General features: G+C 35.4%; 2 protein-coding genes across 4 annotated transcripts; one reads left to right on the top strand and one right to left on the bottom strand.

The window, feature by feature from the left end:
- Window positions 1-7,024: 7,024 nt before the first annotated feature.
- Window positions 7,025-9,454, bottom strand: LOC131804661 (uncharacterized). 2 transcript variants are annotated; one of them, XR_009343209.1, is made up of 6 exons: window positions 8,987-9,454; window positions 8,793-8,914; window positions 8,595-8,735; window positions 7,901-8,535; window positions 7,688-7,847; window positions 7,025-7,621 (listed from the first exon to the last, which is right to left on the bottom strand). XR_009343209.1 is itself a non-coding variant. In XM_059127722.1 (4 exons), the coding sequence occupies exons 1-4, from the start codon at window positions 9,288-9,290 to the stop codon at window positions 8,305-8,307; spliced, it is 798 nt and encodes a 265-aa protein (XP_058983705.1). In that variant the 5' UTR covers window positions 9,291-9,454; the 3' UTR covers window positions 7,881-8,304. The 2 variants fall into 2 exon arrangements, 1 of the variants encoding a protein (XP_058983705.1); XM_059127722.1 differs by lacking the exons at window positions 7,025-7,621; window positions 7,688-7,847 and having other exon boundaries at window positions 7,881-8,535.
- A 7,821-nt stretch (window positions 9,455-17,275) lies between these two features.
- Window positions 17,276-25,694, top strand: LOC131804654 (uncharacterized). 2 transcript variants are annotated; one of them, XM_059127712.1, is made up of 2 exons: window positions 17,276-24,922; window positions 24,992-25,694. In XM_059127712.1, exons 1-2 carry the CDS (start codon window positions 18,098-18,100, stop codon window positions 25,262-25,264), a joined length of 7,098 nt encoding a protein of 2,365 aa, XP_058983695.1. In that variant the 5' UTR covers window positions 17,276-18,097; the 3' UTR covers window positions 25,265-25,694. The 2 variants fall into 2 exon arrangements, with proteins under 2 accessions (XP_058983695.1, XP_058983696.1); XM_059127713.1 differs by having other exon boundaries at window positions 17,276-24,917; window positions 24,992-25,168.
- The last annotated feature ends 298 nt before the right edge of the window (window positions 25,695-25,992 follow it).

Here is a 25,992-nt window from a genome sequence, read left to right as displayed (position 1 = left end):
GTAACGGGATTTTGATTAGAAAATAAATTAGTCAAATTATATTAAAATCGGTTCAGATTTATATATATATATTTTCCGCCGATTTCACATATTTGATGCACAAAACACGATACGTATTTCCGATTCCAACGAAATTCGGCATGAGTGGCTAAATTTGGTACAAAAATAAATTTGACAAATTATATTCAAATACGCTCAGATTTGATTATAGTTCCCATATATATACTCAGCCGATTTCACACATTTGATGCACCCAAAGCGAGAGAGACAAAATCTGGCACCAAAAAAAATTGCCAAATTATATTGAAATCAGTTGAGGTTTGGATATAGCTAACATATATATTTCGGCCGATTTCATATATGTTATGCACCAAACATGATATATATGACCGATACCAATAAAATTCAGAATGTGTGGCGGAATTTGGTTACAATAATAAATGTGACAAGTTAATTGGAAATTAATTAAGATTTGGATATAGCTCCCATATATATATTCTCGGCCGATTTCACATATTTGACGCACCAATTTCAATGAAATATGAAAGGTGTGGCGGAATTTGGTGTAAAAGTAATTTTTTTTAAATTATATTTAAGCCGGATCAGATTGGGATATGATTTTAATAAGAACCATTGACCCACAACGCCTTAGGCTAACACTAAAAAACAACACAACAATTGATTTGAAATACGCTTATTACGGCGAAGTATGTTGCTATCTCGATAATTGCAATAGAAACTTCAAAAGATTGCAGTTTACTGCACGCTTGGTATTTGCTATGAAATAAATAAATCCGAAGGACAAACCCTTCGTGTATGTATGTCATATTACTGCTTTCCTAATGGTTTTGGTTATTTAGCACTGAAGTAGTGCAATATTTTTTTTTTTTAATTTTTAAATTTGTTTTTTTTTTACCCAACATATATTCGTAAATAAAATTTTGAATGCAAAGCGCACCGGGTTCAGCTAGTTCAATATAATAAGCCAAATTGAAATCGTACATTATATAAAATTGACAAAAGAAAGAAAACAAATTGACAAAAATCTTCAACTTGTTCGCTGATAAAATGTTTAAACGTATATTATTTTGAAATACGATTCCATTAAAAATTTATTTCTCGATTTTAGAATTTTTGCAATGAAAAAGTCTCTTTATATCGCATATCTTTAGCGATTTTAAAAAAGTAATTATCCTTTAACTTTGGTGTGACCGAATTAAATTATTTCGAAATCATCTATTCAGTTTCGCCACCTCATAATTGGATACTACACTTTAATGTAGCCCGTCTGTTTTCAAGAAATAGAGCCAATTAAATAAAGTTAATCAAATTGAAACCAGTAAATAAAGTCTTAAAGTCGGGCGGGGCCTACACCACTTTGTTAATTAAGTAGAGCTCCACATAACAATTAAAAGTTTTTATGGGAGAATTCAATCATACACGCTATGATTATAATTATAATTTAGAGTTCAAAGGACTAAATATGCCGAAGCATTTGTATCTTTTAAATTCGGACTTGTATGGCCCATTTGGTGCACAATTAATTTGAAATCGGATAAAAATATATATGGGAGCTATATCCAAATCGGAACCGATCTCGATAAAATTTGTCAAAGATATTTCTGAGCTGTAGATGATATATTTCCCTGAATATCGTTGTTACGGAGTGCATATTACGGCTGTGGGTAACAAATATGACAAATCGGATAGACAGTATATATGGGAGCTATAGCTATATCTGAACCGATCTTCACCAAATTTGACATACTAGCTTCTAGACTCAATTCGGTTATAAGTGCCAAATTTCATCCATTTCGGGCAAATATTAGATGTTTGGTGCACAATCCAAGGTAAATCGGACGAAGTTATATATGGGAGCTATATCCTAATCTGAACCGATCTCGATAAAATTTAGCAAATGTATTTCTGAGCTGTATTTGATAAATTTCCCCAAATATTGTTGTTACAGAGTGCATATTGCGGCTGCGAAGGACAAAAATAACAAATCGGATAAACAATATACATGGGGGCTATAGCTATATCCGTACTATTTGGCTGATATTACACGTTTGGTGCACAATAAAAGGCAAATCAGACGAATATATATATATACTAGCTGGCCCGGTCCGCGTTGCCGGCCCGTAGTATTAGTCTTTAATGCAAATTTTGCATAGCATAATATTTCACAAATCTAGCTCATAAAGGTGAACAAATTTTAATATAAATATTGATTAGGCTAAATAGAAATAAATAACTATGGAAGGAGGGCAGAATAATTTCTGAATAGTCAAAGTTAATTACGCTTTTACACCCATTACCATAGCACCTCAAATTGCGCATTAGAGTCCCCAAAAAGTCTATGTTCTTGTTCATGGTAAAATTCAATAACGATTAAACAATACCCGCGTTGTTATCCGCCAATCGGTAAACATCACTATAGATCGGCGGGCCTGGGGACTATATGGTGACTGTACCAAAATATTTACGTATGTTGACATTTTTCTGTAAGATGGTTCTCTACTCACAAAGTAGCCTAAATACAGCAAATAATGGCCAAATCAGTTGAAAAACGTGGCCAAGACCACGGTCACAGCTGTCAGGTCAGGGATACATTTATATAAGGGTTATACCAAAACGTGGCCCAACCAATATTCTCTTGGGGGTTACAAATTCAATAGAAAACAACATTTTTTTTCTGACCACCAATTAGATGTGAAAGTGGACTTGGGAATACGCCAATGTGGGGACTTTACTTAAATAAATTCCTATGTGGCAATTATCTGTACGATGGTTCCCTACCCCAGAGTAGCATAAATACAACCTTTAGCCAAGTCAATTAATGAATGTGGTCAAGACCAAAATGGGCCCTACTCTGAAAATTTCAAACTTTATGCGAAGAGATTCTCTACCTCCTTAGAAACAAAAATTCCAAATAATGGCTAAAATATTAAAAAAGTGACCAAGACACCAAAAATAGCTTAAATCATACGATGGTTATATAAATATGAAATCGGGTTGTCCCTTATCCGTGAGTTATGATCGATATCATGACCTATCTTGAATGTTTGGGAAGAATTTCTGGAAGGATAGAAATCTTTATCTTACTAAAAGTCCCATTCGCTCTACTATTTTCCACCCTTTATATTTGGTATTTTTCTGATTGTACATTGGACGGATTATTGTGACAGGAAAGAAGTAGTTCCACGCTTTAAAATGATCCCCATTAGGCTTTTTCGGCAATTTTTGTTTGTTCAAATGTGTTCGCATCTTCCAGCTGAACCACGATGTCGGCCCTGGAGTTGAAAGGTAGATGTCAGTTGACATCGTATTTCCCACTTATTTCATTTTTTGGTGAAAATTTGTATATAGTGAAAAATTATTCTTTATTTTGTTCACAAAAAATTTACTGATTCAATTAGATAATACAAATTGAAAAAAAATTGACAAAAGAAGAATAACACATTGAAAAAATCTTCAACTTATTCGCTGATTTTTTTACAGCAAATGTTTAAAGATCCTTATATAGTTTGTCAATAGAATGTACTTCTATTTTAAAATTCGATTCCATTAAATTATTTCGACATCATCTATTCCGTTTCGCCACCACATAATTCGGTACTACGCTTCCATGTAACTCGCCATCAATTTCATTTCTCAAGAAATCAAGGCAATTAAATAAATTGGTATTAATATTTGAATTCAAAAAAAAAAATATATATATATATAAAAAACACTACAAATGTACATTAGAAAAAAATAAGTAAAAATGGAAAAAAATCATGCAAAATAAAACATTACTATTGTACATTTCAAAAGTCAAAATGAAAATGTTAAAATATCACATTTTTACGCGATTTTTTTTGGATATTATCCTTTTCGGAGAGAAGAAAATTCCGAATTTGTTTGAATCGTTAAAATCAGTCCAGCGGTTCTTAAGTTATAAGCGTAGTAACTAACACAACTTTCGTTTATATAAATAGACTAGCTGGCCCGGTCCGCGTTGCCGGCCCGTAGTTTTAGTCCTTAATGCTATTATATCATCCACCTTTGAAAGGAGGGCATATTAACTTTTTATTCCATTTGTAACATCACTAAATGTTTGTCATAGACCCCATTTAATATGCATATATATTCATAATCAGCATAAAACTATAAGTCGATTTGTCCGTCTGTATGTCTGTTTGTTTAAATTACGATACAGCCCACATTATTTGACGTATAGCGTCAAAATTTAGCTGAAAAATTTGTATTGTGTTTAGGATGGTTGGTATTGAAAATGATCTACACCCAGAGAAAAAATGACAACATCCGTGTATGAAATGACCACATCCGTGTATGATAGTGTATCAACCACGTTTGGTGTCAAAATGAGCACGCTGTTGTCATTTTGACACCGAGATTTTGGCAACGATTTCAACAACAGATGTGCATGAAATGAGCACATACGTGGTCATTTCGAGCACGCCCCGTTGTCAGATTGTCAACGCTTCGTTGTCAGATCGTCAACGCTTCGTTGTCAGATTGTCAACGCTCCGTTGTCGGATTGTCAACGCCCGTTGTCAGATTGAAATCAATGGTGGTCATTTTTTGATATCCGTTCCTTTTCCATTTTATACCCTTAGTAGAAGAAACGACATTTTTTGAAAAGTATTTTATTGAACGAAACCAATTACATAAATTCAATATAAATACATATTTGATTTAACAAAACAATTCGAATTACATATATTCAATGTATAGAAACAAATTAAATTAACTTAAATCTGAAATAAACTTTTCCATTATTCATAGGATATAAGTGAAATGGGTAAGTAATAAAATCTAAAATTGGTATTAAAAAAATTGTATCCTCATTCAGAGAACCAACTTCATACGATTGTAAATGGTAATCAAAGTTTTTAACTTTTACTTGGTTACATAAAATGTAAACATTTTCATTTTCAATTATTAAATGTTTAATTTTGAAAAGTTCAATTGCGGCATTATTTGTTGCTAAATAATAGTTTTTTTTATACCTAGTTCCCTTAAAAAAAATGTCATCAGACACTTTGCAATTTTGGTAATTTAAAACTGGCTTACTTTTTTTGTAACAATATTCCTCTTTTGCCAAATCTTCGATGGTATGCGTATTAATGATAACATTTGGTTCTAAGTTATCTTCGTGTTTTAATAAAAAATTGGAAAATTTCAATCCAGACTTAATAGATAATGAACGACAGGGATTTACTCTTGATGTAGTATTTCCTAAATAGGCTTTTGCTTCCTTGTGTTTAGCTTCGAATCTCATGCTCCAGAGATATTTAAGGGGACCACATTTTCGGATAGCTGTGGGATAGTGGACAAGAAAGTGGTGTTTCGGTTTTAACGAACCGTATAATGTTATATAAAGTGAATGGTGATCTCTAATTAATTCTTCCAATTTTATTAAATCGTCTTCTATATAACTTGGTCTTAAAAGTAAATCGATTATTTGTAATAATATTATAAAAACTTTCCAGTGATCGTTGGAGAAAGGAATTAAATCGCCTACCATTAAAGGTAAAAAATTAGTAAAACACATAGTTTCACTAGCTGTCATTTTTAAGTTATAGTTTTTCAATCTACATAAATCTAGTGGTCCAGATTTATTTCCCACTTCAATTTCTCCAAATTGGAATAAAGATTTTCTGCTGTTAATACAATCTAACGTAACAATATTTTCTTGAATCAGCCCGAGAATTACATTAGACATATCGTAGACACATATGCCCTCGAAAATGTCATGCATAATATCAAAACAAAAATTTTCAGTGACGTTAAAATTTGGTAAAGATTCGAAGATACACTTGTTTTTAATACCTGTTTCTTGAAAATTATTTTCCAATACATTTGAGTTGTAATTCTCTTGGTTTCTTAAACTATCTAAATGCTGAATTGCGTCGAATTGCATTTGGGACTTTTTTCTTCTACATACCCGGCAAAATCTTTTAGAGTTAAATGATTGCACGTAGCCTAAAATACTATTAACTGCTAAATTATCTCCAATAATTACACCTAAAATAAAATGCACCTTCTGAACACTTTGTTGAACACAAATTTCAACCCCTTCTTCTAGAATTTTTAACTCTTCTACAAGATTGTGAAATGAAACTTCATTTCCACGTTCTTTTAAATCCTTTGATGGTATAAACGCAGCAGTTAATATATAATCAAGTTTTGACAACAAGTGCTGTGGCATTGAAGGAAAGCTAATATAACAACCACATATGGAAAATGTATGGGTTCCAAGAGGATTATTAATTTGAAAATCATCCATGTAAAGGACATAGGGAATAACTAAATTGTACTGATATTTTAATAATTTAGTTTTATATAACTCACCGTTTGTAAAATTTTGTAAAACAGGTGAATTTAGGAATTTTTTGGAGTTTTCTAATGTCAAATCTAAGAGATTTGGAATTTTAAAAAGGGCACTTATCATGAATTTCAGTGGCATTATATAAATATTGGATAACTTTGGACCTAAACTGGGATTTCCGCTGATAACAATTTCCGAGACTTGATTGCTAATTACATAAACCTTTGGATCATCATAAAAGTTTAGTTCTTTTAAAATTTTTAAAAGTCTATATTCCGTTCTAGTTTCTTCGAAAGGATTTTTACAAAAGTTTAGTAAGTACCTTAAGTCTTCATAATTTGGATGATCAGTTATATATTTTTCAATTGTACATGAAATGGATGAAAGCAGAATTGAAACAGAATGTTGTATTTCTATAACATGATTTCTAGGCATATAGCTTTGACCATGTAATTGTAAAGACAGATATAAGGTTTTCTTTTTCAAAACATTTAAATCCTTTTCTATTGTATTGTTGTTAATAACAGTTTCACTGTTTGTATAATCATTTTCTTTTGATGATGACATTTCAACTGGCACATTAATGGCTTTAACCATTGGTGGAGCTTTTGTGTGATTCTTGTGAAGTTTTTCTAAATGAATTCTGAATGACGTAAATTTTGTAAATGTTTGCTTACAGTTGTCCTGAACGCATTGTACTTTTAAAAATTTAGTGGACATTAAATGGTCTGTTTTCAAATGAGCTATTAAAAGATTTGCCTTATCAAAATGCTTACGGCAACGAAAGCAAATATACATTTTGAATTGTACTTTAATTATTGTTGCAGAAATTAATAAGTGAAGTCAAATTAACTGATTTTATATCATATACAGTATTAATTTCATAAAAATATTTTTGGATAAAAATCCATGGAATTTGGCAGGCATTTGGATATTTTAAAGAAAGTGCATGAAAAATTTTAAAACATGTATCTAAACATTCGAGGAACGATTGAAATTTTAACAAATTGTGGTTAAAAAAAACATAAAAACCTTTTATATTGAAATCGGACAAACCCTCCACAATTATAAATGGCTGTATAGTTAATCCAGCATTGTAATACTTTTCAGTGACTGTATCAATTTGCCTTTTATAATCGTTAATTGTCGGTAGTCGCAGTACGAAACTTTCCTGCGAATCAGCTATTGTTACTTTTTTTCGTAATTTACCGTTTCCACATTTAAACCTAGCAGGTGATGGTAAAACTGAATTCAACAGTATTGCGTATATATAATCTTGAGCATCTGCAACCGAAATATAAAATAAATATTACTTTTAATGTTTATGATAAATCAGGAATTAAAATTTACCTATGCTGCTTGCCGTCAAAACATTTGCGAAGAGTTGTTTGCAATGTTCGTTATGAATATTTTTCCCATAATAATTGTAAATTTTTTTCTTAAATTGGTCCCATTTAGAAAGTAGAAGATTGCCTTTCTGTGGATACATAATATCGAAATCAATGTTGACCTAAAACGAAACATTAGTATCCATATACAAATAAATAGCTCATGGCTACTTACCAATTCTGAAGCTCTTGCATCGGACAACTTCGTCCATTCAAGGAGAAATGTATGGCTACTTAAATTTTTTATATCTCTTTGCCGTATGTTAAAAGATCTTTTCCATTTTTCGCAGATCGATCCCCAATCATTACATTCTCTTAGTAAGGAAGCTTTCAATGAATTTTCAACTGATTCATCAATTTCGGGAACATCTTTGTTACAAAAATTAGGAGATGTGTGAGTTGCTGCTTTGCTTGTGCTAGGCTCGGAAATCAAAAGCTTTATTCTTTTGGACTTCTTGTTTCTATACTTGGCATAAAGTTTTCCGCTTGCGTTGTTCTTTCCTTTTCTTGAAATGTAATAATAATCCTAAAAATAAAGACATATTATAAGTTAAGAAACTACATAATCAGATACGTTGTTTATATTGTTAATCTTACCCTCATTTCGTTTTCAAGAGGAAAAACGGAACAAATTTCATCCAATATGCGCATATAGTCTTGAGTGTAAAGAGTAACATTGTTGGTTAAAATATCTTCAATAATTATATTAATTATATCATCTCTTTGCTCGTCACTTAATTTCTTATTAACGCTACTACATTCAAGCGCTAGTTTCCCCTTCGAGGTATGTGTTAACAATTCCGTTAGATCCTATATTAAATAAAAAAACTACATTAACTATGCTTACACAAATATTACTCTTACCTTACCTCTGACAAAATTCCTTTGGCTTTTGAGCAGTTCGAACCTGTAGTGTCGGGAGTACCAGGAGTACTTGCAGGTGTCTCGTTGCGTTTCCACCATTCACCTATTTTAGATGGAACTGACATAGTTTCGTCATCAATCCCGAGCTATTGTTATGACAATATTAATACTGAGTTCAACTCTGTAAAACAAATAATACGTACCTTTCGTTTTTTCCAAGCAAAGAGCTTTTCTCTGAATTCAACACGCAGTCCCAATGGTGGCACTGCTTCCTTTAAATCTTCTTTTTTCAAGTACTGCAAGCTGCGAAATGTTACATGTGATGCTAAAAGAACAAAAAAGAAAATTCTTTGTTAATTACACTGATTAACTGAAAAATTCATTTTTATTTACTTACCTTTTAATTGTTCAAAAAGCGACTCCATATTTATTCCTTTTAAGAACTCCCTTAACATATAATCGTCCTCATTGTTTTCCGCATCTTGACTGCTGCAATGGTTTGTATCGCGAACCACAACAATATTGCCATCGATTTCTAACAACTCACCAATGATATTTTGAGGATCTTGCGAATTATTATTCATTTTCAATAAATTTTTTGCACAATGCGTCCTTTCTCTTTCAATAACACGGAAAAAATGGTAAATATGCAGCCGATTGCACACGAGTAAAAAAAATGACAACGGTGGTGCATGATTCATACACGGTAGTTGCTAAAATGGCAACGATCGTGTACGATTCATGCACGTCGGTGTACAAAGTAACAACGGTGGTGCATCATTATGCAGGTGGTGGTGCATAATTCATACACGACCGGTGTCATATTGACAACGACCGTGTGTGAATCATGCACCACCGTTGTCATTTTTTACTCGTGTGTAATCGGCTGCAATTACCAATATTACAAATGGACAAATTAAGCACGGCTGTTGTTGGTACCGAAAGTTGACCACGTCTCGGTGTCAATTTGAGCACGTTCGTGCACAATTCACCAACAGCCGTTGTTGAAAAATATAACAACGGGTCGTTGCGAAAATGACAACATACGTGCTTGATTTCGCAACGGGATTTTTCCCTCAGTGTATCGGTTCACGTTTTGGTATAATAACGGTATCTCCATATAACGGTATCTCTTGAAATTCGGTATTTTGATGATTTTTGCCACATTTCTCATCGGATTTGTCTAATACATATAACGATTTACGCGTATAATTGTTTCAAATTTGGTATTTTAGAGGGTTTGATAGATGACAATCCTTGAAGTATAAAATTGTCCACAGAGGTTCCCGTTTTGGTATGGCGCCATATAACGGCCTCATTCACTTATTTAACTGCATTATCCAAACAGTCTTACTGGTATATGAAGATTAAAGTGAAATACGCTTGGATTCAGATACTTTTATATAAAAATGTTTCGTTTACCCTCAGATGGATGATAGTAATAATTCTGCCCGGCCGAACTTAATGTTTATACTCTCCACCTTGGAAAGGAGGGTATATTAACTTTGTCATTCCGTTTGTAACATCCTTAAATATTCGTCGTAGACCCCATAAAGTAATATATTCATAATCAGCATAAAATTCTAAGTCGATTTAACGATGTCCGTCTGTCTGTCTGTCCGTCTGTTGAAATCACGATACAGCCCATATTATTTGACGTAGAGCGCCAAAATTTAGCAGAGCAGTTTGTATTGTGTCTAGGATGGTTGGTATTGAAAATGAGATATATCGGTCCACGTTCTGGTACAGTCCTCATATAACGGTACCTCCCGATATTCGGTATTTTAATTATTTTTGCGACATTTTTTCACGGATTTGTCTAAAAATTGGTATTTGTAGGTCATAATGGGTTCTAGTTCCTTTGGCGAAACACTTTATGTATAGGTCCACGTTTTTGTATAGCCCCATTGTAAAAGGGCGAGAAAAGAATACGACCGAATGGTTTGGGTGCTATTTCAATTCTGATTTTATTTCTAAAATATGTTGCTTACGTACTACTGAAACTAATCTAACTTAACCTAGTCGCAGCCACACAATTGTTCTTATCTATTCTAATATTGAATGGAGAACATTGCAGGGCTGCTTGACATCTCATTCAAGTGGTCTTGTGCATCTACTGAGCGCATTGATATCTGTGCGTGTGCGTCATAACCTTTATTATCTCACACATTATCGTATGCGTCAGCACACAAGATCACCGAATTGTTCACATGTGGTATTTTATGGCGGCTGGGAAATATGTAATTTTAGAATATTTGTTTATTGCTAGATTTCCCCAGCGCCTCAACCGCACTCAAAAGTATGTACAAAGTATTTTGTACATTCACCCGGGCGGCTTAAATCCCTATATTTTAGTCGACTGTATTAGAAATTAAATGGATATAGAACAGGACTATATAAAAAATATTTAGATGTAAAACTAATTATACTATACTATATAAATTATCCTAGGTGACCGCTTGCAGGAAACGGCTCCACTTTTCTATCCAGCCTCTCTTGCCGATACCACCACCTTTATCTGCCGGCTTCATTTTCCATGCTACCGAATTAGTAGTACATCGCTGCAGACCGTCATTACCAACGTCGGAAAGGATTACCATTGGCTCCGTGGTACGCTCTGCTTTGTCGTCTTCCGTTCTTAAGGTTATTGGTTGTTTGTAATTGAGTTCTCTCTGGTAATATACTTACGGAACCAGAGACATTTCTTTGGCTTTTTCTACTTCCTCGATGCATTCTTTTCCTGCTAATTTATCACATTCGTCGACAATTTTTGAATCTTCTGTGCGTGGCAGCTTTTCTTCTTTTTCCTCGTCTGCAATAAGAATATTTATTACTTTTCTAACAGAACGGTCATCCTCATTCAGCACTGACACGACACCAGAATGTTCTCCTTCTTCCCGTTCCTCGAAATGAGGACTTGCCGGCGGGAAACACTTCACAATATTTCCTTCTAAACATCGAATCTGTTTTAGATTAACAGCATTATGTCCCTTTCTTACAGTTGCTTGGACAGGTCATCTCTCTCAGCTTCCAAGACTTGCCGCGCTCTTTCCGAGCTAGCCAATTTTTCATTGACTTTCTCCAACTTCATTTTCAGATGTCGCACTTGATCTTTCTGAACACGATGTTTTTCTTCGAATTGTTCATCTTTGGCTCGCCGGCTTTCTTCAGATTTGGCGAGCAGATATTTTTCGTGGGCCTTCGCATTTCTCAATATCGTTTCACTTTTTTCCACTATCGATTATAGTTGAGAACGCAATTCGATTGCTTGTCCCTGCAGAGATTGTAAATTATTTTCATAGACTTGCATTTGTTCGTGCAAACCATCTTCCAATTCTCTGTCGTAATCTTCCTTTGTTTCGACATAGTTAAGTTGTCTGTTTTCTTCCACTTGCTCCTCCCAAGTCAAATAGTCACATTTCAGCGAGAGTGTCCATCGTAATGAGGGTTTCATCGAATCTTCGATTTCTTCATCGATGTCCAAGTCTGTGTTATTGCGACTCCGGGTTGCTAAAAGCTTCATTGCTGATAACATACACATATCCACATCACAGGACAATGTCTTCATATGGGTTGGAAGATATTTGTGATGTACCCTCAAGTACCGTCGTAACTGGTAATATGTATTTTCTACCAGTATCTTCCATGCCGCGACGTGTTTCACCTTTTCAAAGGCTGACGTCGAAGTTAATAACTGGAAATAGTCTACCAAAGTGGTAATATCTTCTTCCACTTCTTTATTCATTTTTAATTTAAATGCTTTAGATGGGACTATTTGTCCTCTTTTCAAAACTTTTTTATATTGCCTTCATGGCTTTTTTCGATTTTTTGATTTTTTCAGTTGGGACTTTGATGTCCTCTTTTCAAAAATTGTATATTTTTATGTGGGACTGTTGTTGTCCTCTTTTTGTTATGTTATGTTTTTTTTAATTTGCCCCGTGGGTCTTTTTTTAAATATATATGTTTAAATTTTGCCCTTATGGCTTTTTATAATTTTATCCCTCAACGGATTTTTATTGGTAGCTATTCTCCTCTTTTTTTGAAGAATAGCTACTTCTGCTTGTAGTGAGTCTCTTACCACTGGTGGGGGAAAACTCCTACTATTTTCGTTTTGTGGTCGCTAACTCGTTTCACTTTGACAAAAGTGAAGGCTCGATTGACCAAATATAAAGTAGAATAGAGTCCAATCTCCCTCTTCGATTGTCAACTTTATCCCTTTTTCTGTGAGAAAAGAAACACGACCGCTTTGTTAGGGTGTTATTTCAATTCTGATTTTATTTGGTTAAATATTTTTCTTAAGAGCTAAGCTACAATATTAATCTTATGGTATCTTATTTTTAGAACAACCTCCACTTATCTTCTGTCGGCTGAGTGCATTATCACAGTGCACCCCATATCACATTAAGTGTCATAAACTATGCTGCACTTATTTACAACACAAGTGTTTTCCCGATATTTATGGCTACGGCAATAAAATATTTTATGATCGAACATTGTCTATGTATAGATTAAACTAATGTAAAAATTATGTTCATATTTCTATGAACACCCATATAGCCGTATTTCCCGATATTCAGTATTTTGATGATTTTTGCCACATTTGGGCAAAAGTTTGGCCCGTCCGAACTTAATGTTTTTGTACTTGTTTTTAAAGTATAATGGGAATTTATTGTTTTATCATTGAAATTGCGCGTTGGAGACCCCATAATGTCCATATCTTTTATCATAGTATAATTCAAAGACGGTTAAACAAATGTCCGGTTCATTAAATCATATGACGGTTATACAAAATGTGATCAGTTTTTAAAAGAATGGTTTCTTCCCAAATTACCAACATTTGCCGAAATTAGTATGAAAATATGGTTAAAATGTAAGATATACTTGAAATCGGGTTGTACCCTTATTCGGGGGTTATGACCTGGAGTTGAAAGCTAAATGCCAATTTCAGACATGAAAGATCGCCATTTAACATCGCATTGCGTACTATTTCATTTTTGATATTATTAATTTAGAATTCAAAACAATAAAAAATGTACACTTCTATATAGATTCAAAATTGAAAAAATTTCACGCCAAAATGTTTTTTTTATATTTTATTGACATATTTTTCGCATTTTTTGGTCCTTACTATTATTTTGAAATTTGATTCCATTGAAAAAATGTTCTCTGTTTTTCCCTATTTTAGAGTTTTTGCAATGTAAATGCTCTTTTTTGTTTTTTTTTTTTAGCAATTTTGGTTTGACCACGTTAAATAATTTTGATATCATCATCCAAAAAGACTACACATCATATTAGAATTAAAAAAAAAAACACTAAAAATGTACATTCCGAAATAGTAAGTCAAACTGGAAAAAAATCATGCAAAACAAAACATTACTATTGTACACTTCAAAAGTCAAAATGAAAAATTTAAAATTTCACATTTTTACGCGATTTTTTGGATTTTATCCTTTTCTGCCAAGAGACAATTCCGAATTTGTGTAAATCGTTAAAGTCAGATCAGCGGTTCTTGAGTTATAAGCGTAGCAATTAACACAAGTTTATTTGATATATATAGATAGATTAGAAGTATGCGTGGTCAGTTCCCTAGAGCCCAACTAAATCCCTAAGTTTGGAGGGGAAGTCAACAGTATCTCGTGTAATAATTTTCAAACCGATATCTTCATTATCTGGCAAATATAAAGATTTTAGATAAATCAAGATAGTGGGCGTAAAAGTAGGCGCGGTCAATATTTTTATACCCTCCACCAAAAAAGGTATGGAGGGTATATTAACATTGTCATTCCTTTTGTAACTCATCGAAATAATCATTTTAGACCCAACAAAGTATATATATTCTTGATCAGCGTAAAATTCTAAGACGATTTAGGCCTGTCCGTCCGTCTGTCCGTCTGTTGTAATCACGCTACAGTCTAAACGAACTGATGAGGATTGGTGGCTCTTTCCGAAACCTAGGTATTCCCTGCCTTACTCCCTGGTAAACATTACCATCGTTCTCCAATAATAAACAAACGTTGTTTTTATAAAAACAGCAATAAAGGGATAAGCCTGACCATTTTGCAACAACTAAACGAATTAAGATAGGAAGCTAAAATTTTGCACAGATCTCTCTTTTGTCTGCAGGCAGGTCAAGTTCGAAGATGGGCAATATCGGTCCACGATATCGTATAGCCCCCATATAACGGTACCCCCGATATTTGCTATTTTGATTATTTTACCCACATTTTTGAACGGAATTGTCTGAAAATCCACACAAGGAGTTCCTTGTGGGTACTTTATACCTCAGCAGAGAATTATCTATATAGGTCCACAATATCGTATAGCCCCCATATAACGGTACCCCCCGATATTCGGTATTTTGATGATTTTACCCACATTTTTCAACGGAAATGTCTGAAAATCTACACAAGGAGTTCCTTGTGGGTACTTTATACCTCGGCAGAGAATTATCCATATAGGTCCACAATATCGTATAGCCCCCATGTAACGGTAGCCCCCCAATATCCGGTATTTTGATGATTTTACCCACATTTTTCAACGGAATTGTCTGAAAATCCACACAAGGAGTTCCTTGTGGGTACTTTATACCTCGGCGGAGAATTATCTATATAGATTCACAATATCGTATAGCCCCCATATAACAGTACCCCCCGATAATCGGTATTTTGATGATTTTAGCCACAATTTTCAACGGAATTGTCTGAAAATCCACACAAGGAGTTCCTTGTGGATACTTTATACCTCGGCAGAGAATTGTTTATATAAGTCCACAATATCGTATAGCCCCCATATAACGGTGCCCCCGATGTTCGGTATTTTGATGATTTTACCCACACTTTTGAACGGAATTGTCTGAAAATCCACACAAGGAGTTCCTTGTGGATACTTTATACCTCGGCAGAGAATTATCTATATAGGTCCACAAAATCGTATAGCCCCCATGTAACGGTACCCCCCGATATTCGGTATTTTGATGATTTTAGCCACATTTTTCAACGGAATTGTCTGAAAATCCACACAAGGAGTTCCTTGTGGATACTTTATACCTCGGCAGAGAATTATCTATATAGGTCCACAAAATCGTATAGCCCCCATGTAACGGTACCCCCCGATATTCGGTATTTTGATGATTTTAGCCACATTTTTTAACGGAATTGTCTGAAAATCCACACAAGGAGTTCCTTGAAGATACTTTATACCTCGGCAGAGAATTATCTATATAGATCCACGATATTGTATAGCCCTCATATAACGGTACCCCCGATATTCGGTATTTTGATGTTTTTAGCCATATGTTTCAACGGAATGGTCACAAGGGGTTCTTTGTACACAAGGGGTTCTTTGTGAGCACTTTACCCACCGACAGAGAATTCTCTATATAGGTTAACGATAACGTATAGCTCCCATATAACGGTACCCCGCGATATTCGGTATTTTGATGACTTTAGCCACATTTTCCAATCGTATTGTCTGAAAATCAACACACGAAGTTCCTTGTGAGTACTTTACACGCAGACATAGATTGGTCTTTATAGGTCCCATATATCGGCAACTTCCTATATTAGATATTTTAAAGATTTTAAAAGAATTTTTATTGGATTATATTTTTTTTGAAAATTTTCTAATTCGTTCCAAATGGTGGAGGGTATTCAAAGTTCGGCCCGGCCGAACTTACTGCTTTTTTACTTGTTTTCTTTAAAAACCTACCTGGGGGTATGTTGAACGTTTGTACAAAAAATTATGCCAATCGGTCCAGCCGTTTTCAACTGATTCCATTACCAACGAACAACAATTGATTTTTATATATAAATTCTTCTATATCTATAAAAGAGGAAAATGTTTGTATGTTTGTTTGTGTGTAATTTATTGACTCGAAAACCGCGGAATAGATTTTCCTGAAAATTTCCATATATACTGCAACATCGCCTGAAAGTAACATAGGCTATATACATTTTTGAGTTTCCACTTGGAACTGGAGATATAGCATCAGAATCGGAGGTACCTCCCAAAAATTTAGATTTTATATGCACATATCTACTGATTGGTTGAAGATACAGTCTCCAAATTTGGAATACGTAACGGAATTTGGAACAAAAATAAGTTTGCCAAATAATATTGTAATCGGTTCAGATTTGGATATAGCTCCTATATATATTTTCGACCGATTTCGTTCATTTGATGCCTCAAACACAATATGAATGTTCGATTCCAATGAAATTTGGAATGTGTGACGGGATTTAATCCGAAAATAAATTTGTCAAATTATATTGAAATCGGTTCAGATTTGGATATAACTCCCATATATATTTTCGGCCGATTTCAAGCATTTGATGCACCAAACACGCTATGTATCCCCAATTTCAATGAAATTTGAAACGTGTGATAGATTTTATCTAAAAAATTGATTTCCCAAATTATATTGAAATCGGTTCAGATTTGGATATAGCTCCCATATACATTTTCGGCCGATTTCATGTATTTGGTGGACCAAACACGACATGTATTTCCAATTGTAATGAAATTTAAAATAAGTAACGGAATTGGGAGCCAAAATGAATTTGTCAAATTAAATTGAAATCGGTTCAGATTTGGATATAGCTCCCATATATATTTTCGACCGATTTGGAATGTGTAGCGGAAATTAAAACAAATATACATTTGTCAAATTATATTAAAATCGGTGTTCATAAAACTATGAACATGAAAGACTGCTGCAATAAATTAGATCGTTAAGTGATTTAGGCTATAAAATGTTTATGTAATTTTAACCCAACATTCTAGAGTACTTGTAAATGTGTGTGCATGAAAGATAAGAGCATAAGGGATGATAACACTTCATGCTGCTGGAGACGCATTGATAATAAAGAATATTCTCCCATAAACATGCGCTCAGCTGGGGAGTAAATATAGATCACAGCAATTGTGTGTTGCATTAGGCCTATGCATAGAATTAGAAATGTCAAGTGTTTGTAGCCTTAAGTAGATGCATAAGATTAAACCCCCCTAAGATTTCTGTTGTGTACTAGCACTTAAGTAATACATTTTGTTCAATAAAATTAGAATTAAACTGACAAACGAACAAACAAGTTCTAGAATTTGATTCTCCCGCTAACATTGGTCCTTCGACAAAAAAAAAAAAAACCAGCGGCCACAAAAATATATTTCAAAAAAAAAAAAAGAGAATTATATTTTTGTAAAAAAAAAACAAAACAGAAAAAAAAGCCATAGGGGCAAAACAAAAAAAGCCATAGGGGCAAATAAAAAACAAAAAAAAAGCCATAGGGGCAAAACAAAAAAAAGCCATAGGGGCAAATAAAAAACAAAAAAAAAGCCATAGGGGCAAAGAAAAAACAAAAAAAGCCATAGGGGCAAAGAAAAAATCAAAAAAAGCCATAGGGGCAACAAAAGCAAAAAAATAAAACAGAATAATTTTGAAAAAAGCCACAGGGGCATTAAAAGAAAAGAAGCTAAAACTACAAAATTTACTTGCTTCACAAAACAAGGAAAAATGGCGTCGAGACATAACTTGTATAAGCTCCAAAGCCTACTCCTTAAAGAGGTAATTGGGATTAAGGAAAAACTGCAAGCAGGCATGGTTCGGAAAGCAGCCATGGGTGACACACTACGATCCCTGGAAAGCAAAATGAAGGAAGCCACTACGAACCACGAAATGCTGAGAGTGCATGGCGAAAACACTGATCCCTATTTCAAAGAAAATGTTTGGGATCTCATCAACTTGAACTATGGAAAAGCAAAGGAACTCCTAGCGAGTTTGGAAGAAGAGGTCGAGCGAGAACCGCAAAGGGTAATAAAAGAAGCAGAGCCCGAAGTGCATGGGCTAATGCTCGATCAACAGTTAAAGGCCTTCCAAGAGGAAATGCAACAACAGATGCAACAACAAATGCAACAATTTATGTTGATGTTCGAGAAGAATAAAAGAGAAAATGAGGAAGAAAGACAAACCCATATAGAATCGTCACCAATGGGCAATCAGGCGAATATAAAAGTAAGCGCAATCATCTACCAATTCAGGAAAAAAGTAAACAAACTCGCCGATGCCGTTGAATGCGATTTAGCTGGACTATCAAAATATGCTTTGGAGTACATGAAGTCATCGTGGGAGAAGCATATGGATGAAATTAGGAAATTGCATCTCGAGCTCTCAACGGTGCATGGAATGGAAGAGGTAGATCTCGAATTTGAAGAAAAGTTTGAGAGCAAAATGCAGGATATGATAAGAAGGATAGATGGTCTTAAAGAGGAGTCACTGGAAGTAGAACTAAAAAGAGTTCAAATACCATCCTTTAGTGGTCATGTGGAAGAGTGGAGTTCATTTCACGATTTATTTAAAAAGATGATTGATGAAAACTCCAAATTATCAAAAGTTCAAAAACTGTACTACCTCAAGACAAATCTAAAAGGAGAGGCATTTCGCTTGGTGCAACATCTTCAAGTGACCGAGGCAAATTATGAAGCAGCATGGGAATTACTGGAAAAAAGATATGGCAACAGGAGAATTTTATTCACTAAATTGGTAGATAGAATACTGGACCATCAAAACATCAACAGCCTGTCAGCAATAAGCATAAGAAATTTGCTGGACAATGTAAATGAAAGTATTCAGGCGTTGAAAGCAATGGATATTCCCCTAGAGCAAGCGGATCCCATTTTAGCCCGAATAATTATACGGAAACTGGATAAGGATGGGCTTATTCTTTATGAGCAGAATGTAAAGAAATCCAAGGACATCCAAAAACTTGAGGATGTGATGGACTTCCTGGAGCAGCAGTTTCAAGCCTTGGAAGCTTCAGTAGGCAGAAAACACAATAACATAGGACTGTACAAACTCCAAGAAAAATCAGCAGTGGTAGCGGAATTAAAACAATGTAAGTTCTGTAAAATGAGCGGACATGATATCGCATGGTGCAGAAAATTTTCGGCGTTATCTTCGAATGAAAGATACAATTGGGCAAGATCAGCACAGGTCTGCCTCAGATGCTTAAGCCACAACAAGGATAAAAAATGTTACAATGAAATTAAATGCCAGAAGTGTGGAATGAATCACATCACAGTGATGCATTTAGAGCGAAGAGGACATACGAAAGCAATGACCACCAATACAACAACAAATGTTCTGCTAGCAACAGCCCAAGTTCGTATAAAATCACTGCATGGAGAATTTGTAACAGTCAAAGCGCTGATAGACCAAGGATCACAAATTACATCCATATCAGAGGACGCGGCTCAACTGTTGCAGCTACCAAGGAAGAAGACAGAAGTGAGGTTACAAGGTCTAGGAGAGACCCTAGTTGGCGTGGCGAAATCTAAAGTTGCACTGGAACTACGACCCAGATTTTTGAGCAACATAATGATTAAGGCAGAAGCACTAGTCCTTCCAGCACTTGCATCAGCACATCCCGACAGAAGGTTTCAATATGACGTGGATAAATGGAGAAATGTAAATTTGGCAGATCCAAATTTCAACAGCCCGGAAAGAATCGATTTAGTCATTGGAGCCGATCTTTACTCACAAATATTGGAAGAAGGAGTTCGCCACGATGAGCAAATTGTGGGACAAAATACGAAGTTGGGTTGGATTTTATCTGGAACAGTAGTAGTAAATCCTGGATTGAACATAAAGAAATCGGCAGCAACAACAACAATTGAGAGGTTCTGGGAAATAGAGGAAATAGAAGATGAAAAAACGACCGAAGAAGACGAATACTGCCTTAAGTTATATGAAGACACAACACGCCGAGACAATTCAGGAAGATTTGTCGTGCGTTTGCCGTTAATTGAAGAAAAAGATTTGGGAGATTCATATAAAAGAGCCATGGCGAGGTTTATAAACTTGGAAAAAAGATTAGAAAATAATGCGGAATTAAAGTCAGAGTACGAGAAAACAATGAACGAGCTCATATCCATGGGCCAAATGGTAAAGGTGGATCCAAGTAAGAAGGCTTTGTATTATATGCCGCACCAAGCAGTGGTACGTGAAACAAGTCTAACCACAAAAGTTAGAGTGGTATTTGATGCTTCATCGACAACTTCAAATGGGAAGTCGCTGAATGACATACTTCACGTGGGACCAAGGCTTCAAAAAGATATATTTGACATTGTAACAAAGTGGAGATCGTGGAAGTTTGTCATCTCAGCTGATGTGGAGAAAATGTTTCGTCAGATTAAAGTTGAAAAAGAAGACCAGGAATACCAACATGTGTTGTGGAGGAGTAATCCGTCGGAGCCTATCCAACAATATAAACTTACTACGGTAACATATGGCACTGCATCAGCACCATTTCTGGCTGTAAGATCGCTCATAGAAATTGGAAATAGGTGCCAGAATCAAGAAATCGCTCAGAGGATCAAAGAAGATTTCTACATGGACGACCTTTTAACAGGAGCGAATACAAAACAAGAATGCAGGGAGGTGCAGAAGAAGATAACGCTGCAACTGGAGGATTATGGGTTTCATTTAAGAAAATGGATATCAAACTCTCCTGAAGTATTGAGTGCGGTGAAATTGAATGAAGAAAATGAAGTGCTGAGAATAGAAGAAGATGAATGCTTGAAAACATTGGGATTACAATGGAATCCACAGATCGATTGCTTTACATTTAGTATGCAAATTAAAAAAGAAGACAAGTTGACAAAACGAATAGCATTGTCAAGACTGGCACAAATATTCGATCCATTAGGTTGGCTGACGCCAGTCACGGTAACAGCAAAACTATTTATACAGCAGTTATGGATACAACAAATAGAATGGGATGTGCCATTGGAGGAGAAATTGAGTGGAGATTGGCGGCAGTTTACATACAGTCTGCCTGCTTTAGAAAATTTAAGGATTCCAAGATGGTTTGGAATATTGGAAGACAAAACTGCACAGTTACATGGGTTTGCAGATGCTTCCGAGAAGGCTTATGCAGCAGTCGTATACCTTAAGGTAAATTCGCAGGTGACCATAGTGGCTGCAAAAAGTAAGGTAAATCCAGTAAAAAATAGGAAGACGCTTCCAAAGCTGGAACTTTGTGCAACACATCTATTGGCTAAACTACTACAGAAGATCAAAGGAGTATTGAAGTCAGCAACACCAACTTTTGCTTGGAGTGATTCCATGATTTCCTTGGCATGGATTCACAACTCCAAAAACAAGGATAAGTTCATAAAAACAAGGGTGATGGATATTTTGGAGAGAATACCCGAAGCGAAATGGGGCTACGTCAAGTCAAAGGAGAATCCAGCAGATATGGGTTCAAGGGGTGTCCCACCGGAGACTTTGACAAACAATACATTGTGGTGGGAAGGCCCCGAATGGCTGAAAAAAGATGAACAAGATTGGCCAAAAAGCAACATAAATCAAACAGTAGCAACAACAGTAAAGTTTTCGACTGAAAACCACTTATATGAAAGTATGATGAAGTATTCGTCATTTAAGAAACAGATACGTGTAATGGCTTATCTACTGCGTTTTATAAAAGGGCTAAAAAAGAAGCGAGCAGTAAATGAGCATTTGACGGCAAAAGAGTTGGAAGAAGCAGAGATGGAGATAATAAAACTACATCAAGAAAGAGAATGGCCAGTGGAACTAAGGAAATTGAAGACATTGGGAACGGTGGATCATCAAAGTAAAATAGCTTCACTACATCCACAGTTGGATCGAAATGGCATAATGCGGGTTGGTGGAAGACTTGCTTTGTCAGAGCTGAACTATAACCAAAAGCATCCAATAATTATTCAAAAGTCAAGATTAGCGGGAAATATCATTCGAAATTGTCATATTCAAACGATGCATGGAGGAAATCGACTTATGGAAAATATACTAAGACGAAAATATTGGATTATTGGAGCTAAAAATAGGATAAAACTTTGCATTAGGTGTTGTCCAAGATGTACGCGCTTTAGAGGTGAAGTGCGAAATCAATTGATGGGAAATTTACCAGCTTACCGTGTCAGTATAAATCAACCCTTTCAACACTGTGGCATTGATTATGCGGGTCCGCTACAAATACGGTGCTCCAAAACAAGAGGAGTGAAGGCTATGAAGGGTTACGTAGCGGTGTTCGTATGCATGGTAACTAAGGCGGTTCATTTGGAAGCTGTCAGCGGACTTACAACGGAAGCATTTCTGGCGGCGCTAAGGCGATTTTTCGCGAGAAGAGGAAAATCAACCGACTTATATTCAGACAACGGAACGAACTTCGTAGGGGCAGCAAGGCAGCTTGACAGAGACTTTTTGGATGCCGTTAAAAACAACACGAAGTTAGCTCCCATTTTGGAAAATGAAAAAATAAGTTGGCATTTCATTCCGCCGGCAGCTCCTCACGTTGGAGGAATTTGGGAAGCAGCAGTGAAGTCCATGAAATATCACCTAAAAAGAATAATTGGTGATACGAAATTGACTTACGAGGAGTTGAGTACGGTGCTATCTCAGATTGAAGCAGTATTAAATTCGAGGCCGCTACATGAACTTGGAAGCGGTACAGAATATATTGACACTTTAACACCTGGACATTTCTTAATTGGGCGTCCGATGTTAGAATCACCGGCGACTATCGATGAAGGTAACTTAGGATGTCTTAATAGATGGAAACTGCTACAACGAATTAAAAGTCATTTTTGGAGCAGATGGAAAGAGGAGTATCTAACCACATTACAAAACCGAATGAAATGGAAGAAACAAAATAATAATGTGGAAATAGGCAATGTGGTGATATTGAAAAACGAAGAAACGCACGCGGCGCGATGGCCACTGGCCAAGGTGGTAGAAGTCCATCCAGGGAAGGACGGAGTTGTAAGGATTGTGACAGTTAAAACACAAGACGGCGTGATAAAGAGGCCAATTAACAAATTATGTCCATTGGAGCATATGGACGAGGAATCTGAAGAATTGCCCAGACAGGAAAAACAGGCGGAAATTACACATACTAATATGACAAGATGTGAGCGAAAAATAAGGAAACAACCAATAACGTGGGCAATGATGCTGAACTTATTTTTACTAATATCTACCAAGGCATCATCTGTACATGAACTGAATAGTTCGGCTGCGGTATATTTGGATCCCATGTCTCAAATTCACATGGTTTCCTCATCATGGAATATGGTTGTGTACTTTGAGCTGAAACCATATTTAGAAACATTAGACCTGGCTTCCGAATTGCTGAAAACATCAAAAAGCTTATGCCCACGACTTCAAACTTTTGAGGAGCAGTGTTGGTCCACGATTAACAATATGGAACTCAAGATTAATAAGATAAAGACCAACAATCGATTATTCCTCAGAGAAGACAATCGTCAAAAAAGAGGAGCTCCGTTGAAATTTGTAGGTTCGTTTCAACACTGGGCATTTGGGATAATGGACGATGACGATCGAGTAGCTATGGAGAGCAATATGAAAAATCTATTAGCCAACCAAAAGGATTTGAAGAAGTTAGCAAAACAACAGACATCTGTAGTCGACGCTACAGTAAATCTTTTAAGGAAAACCACAGAGGAAGTGAATTCGCACTTTTCGGATATCAAAGGCAAAATTGAGAACATAAGTGCTACAATGAATGAGAATTACTTCGTGTATAGAGAATCCATACGATTCTTTATAATAGCAAAACAAATTCATGAGCTTTTGGAAGAATGTGACGAAGTCCAAAAAGAAGTTGTTGATGCATTAATTGATGTAAACAGCGGTAAGTTTCATCCCGTCCTGATAACACCCAAACAATTACAAGCAGAGATAGTAAAAATACGAGATGCTCTGCCTGAAAAATATGTACTGCCAGGAAAGCGTACAGGAATGGAATTAAAAGAGATCTTACATTTGATGACGTGCCACGGATCGTTTGTGGGGTCCCAACTGGTAATTAATATAAAAATACCGCTGTTCAATCGGCAGTCATCCCAGTTTTACAAAGTAATTCCGATACCATTTGAAGAAGGAAATACGATATTGATAGCCCGGGTGAATTCCCCGTACATTGTATATAATTTTGAGCTGGATTCTTTTCATTTCTTAACACAGCCTATGCTGAATGAGTGCAAAGAGACGTTGGGTAAGGAGATAATGTGCGAAGAGAATTTTCCATGGAGAGATGCAACTACAAATAATTGTGAATTATCTCCTCTGAGACCGCACATAAAACTAAACTGCGCCTATGACGAAGTGGAACGAATGCCTTATTGGATGCCATTGAAACGAAATGGCAATTGGCTTTTTAAAACCTTTTCAAGTACAACAGCTCATTTGCAATGCTCTCACAAACAACAGACGATTATGGAACTTCCAAAGCAAGGAATTCTCACGCTGGATGCAGACTGTACAGCGAGGATCGGTAAAGTAACGTTGGTAGCTGTGCATAGAGTTCATAACGAGATAAACACAGAATTCCATTCGTTTCTTTTGAAGGATGTAAGTCCGGACGAAAAAGAATCAATCAAACCCCTTGGAAATATACTTATCAATCATCATCAAGAAATTGACGAGCTAAAGAAATTCGTGGACAAGTTGAAGAAAGAAAATGTGGAATTGCGAGGCTTGAAGTTCCATCACATCTCATCACACGTAGCTTTTATTTTAGTAATTATAGTAATAATAATTCTAATTATTTTATTTATAAGAAGACAGAAAAAATTAAAACGCATAACCGAAATTCAATTTCCCCGAGGCCAGGATGTCTAAATAAATTATTTGCCGCCCGGGAAAATGTTCATAAAACTATGAACATGAAAGACTGCTGCAATAAATTAGATCGTTAAGTGATTTAGGCTATAAAATGTTTATGTAATTTTAACCCAACATTCTAGAGTACTTGTAAATGTGTGTGCATGAAAGATAAGAGCATAAGGGATGATAACACTTCATGCTGCTGGAGACGCATTGATAATAAAGAATATTCTCCCATAAACATGCGCTCAGCTGGGGAGTAAATATAGATCACAGCAATTGTGTGTTGCATTAGGCCTATGCATAGAATTAGAAATGTCAAGTGTTTGTAGCCTTAAGTAGATGCATAAGATTAAACCCCCCTAAGATTTCTGTTGTGTACTAGCACTTAAGTAATACATTTTGTTCAATAAAATTAGAATTAAACTGACAAACGAACAAACAAGTTCTAGAATTTGATTCTCCCGCTAACAATCGGTTCAGATTTGGATATAGCTCTCATATATATCTTCGACCGATTTCATGTATTTTATGCACCATACACGATATGTATGTTCGATTCCAAAGAAATTTGGAATATGTAACGGGATTTTGATTAGAAAATAAATTAGTCAAATTATATTAAAATCGGTTCACATTTGGATATAGCTCCCATATATATTTTCCGCCGATTTCACATATTTCATGCACAAAACACGATACGTATTTCCGATTCCAACGAAATTCGGCATGAGTGGCTAAAT

The sequence above is a fragment of the Musca domestica genome, unplaced genomic scaffold, assembly GCF_030504385.1.
Source record: "Musca domestica strain aabys unplaced genomic scaffold, Musca_domestica.polishedcontigs.V.1.1 47, whole genome shotgun sequence".
Lineage (NCBI taxonomy): Eukaryota > Metazoa > Arthropoda > Insecta > Diptera > Muscidae > Musca > Musca domestica.
The sequence above is the reverse complement of the archived record's forward strand: the minus strand, read 5'-3'. Positions and strand labels throughout refer to the sequence as shown.

Bases quoted from the DNA above. Each gene is read 5' to 3' on its own strand.
- LOC131804661 (XM_059127722.1), bottom strand. From the start codon at position 9,290: ATGAATCATGCACCACCGTTGTCATTTTTTTTACTCGTGTGCAATCGG. The intron at 8,915-8,986 runs GTAAGTAAATAA...TTGTTCTTTTAG, and splicing joins GCTTTTTGAACAATTAAAAG to CATCACATGTAACATTTCGC. The intron at 8,536-8,594 runs GTAAGGTAAGAG...TATTTAATATAG, and splicing joins CCAAAGGAATTTTGTCAGAG to GATCTAACGGAATTGTTAAC.
- LOC131804654 (XM_059127712.1), top strand. From the start codon at position 18,098: ATGGCGTCGAGACATAACTTGTATAAGCTCCAAAGCCTACTCCTTAAA. The intron at 24,923-24,991 runs GTAACGTTGGTA...TTTCTTTTGAAG, and splicing joins GTACAGCGAGGATCGGTAAA to GATGTAAGTCCGGACGAAAA.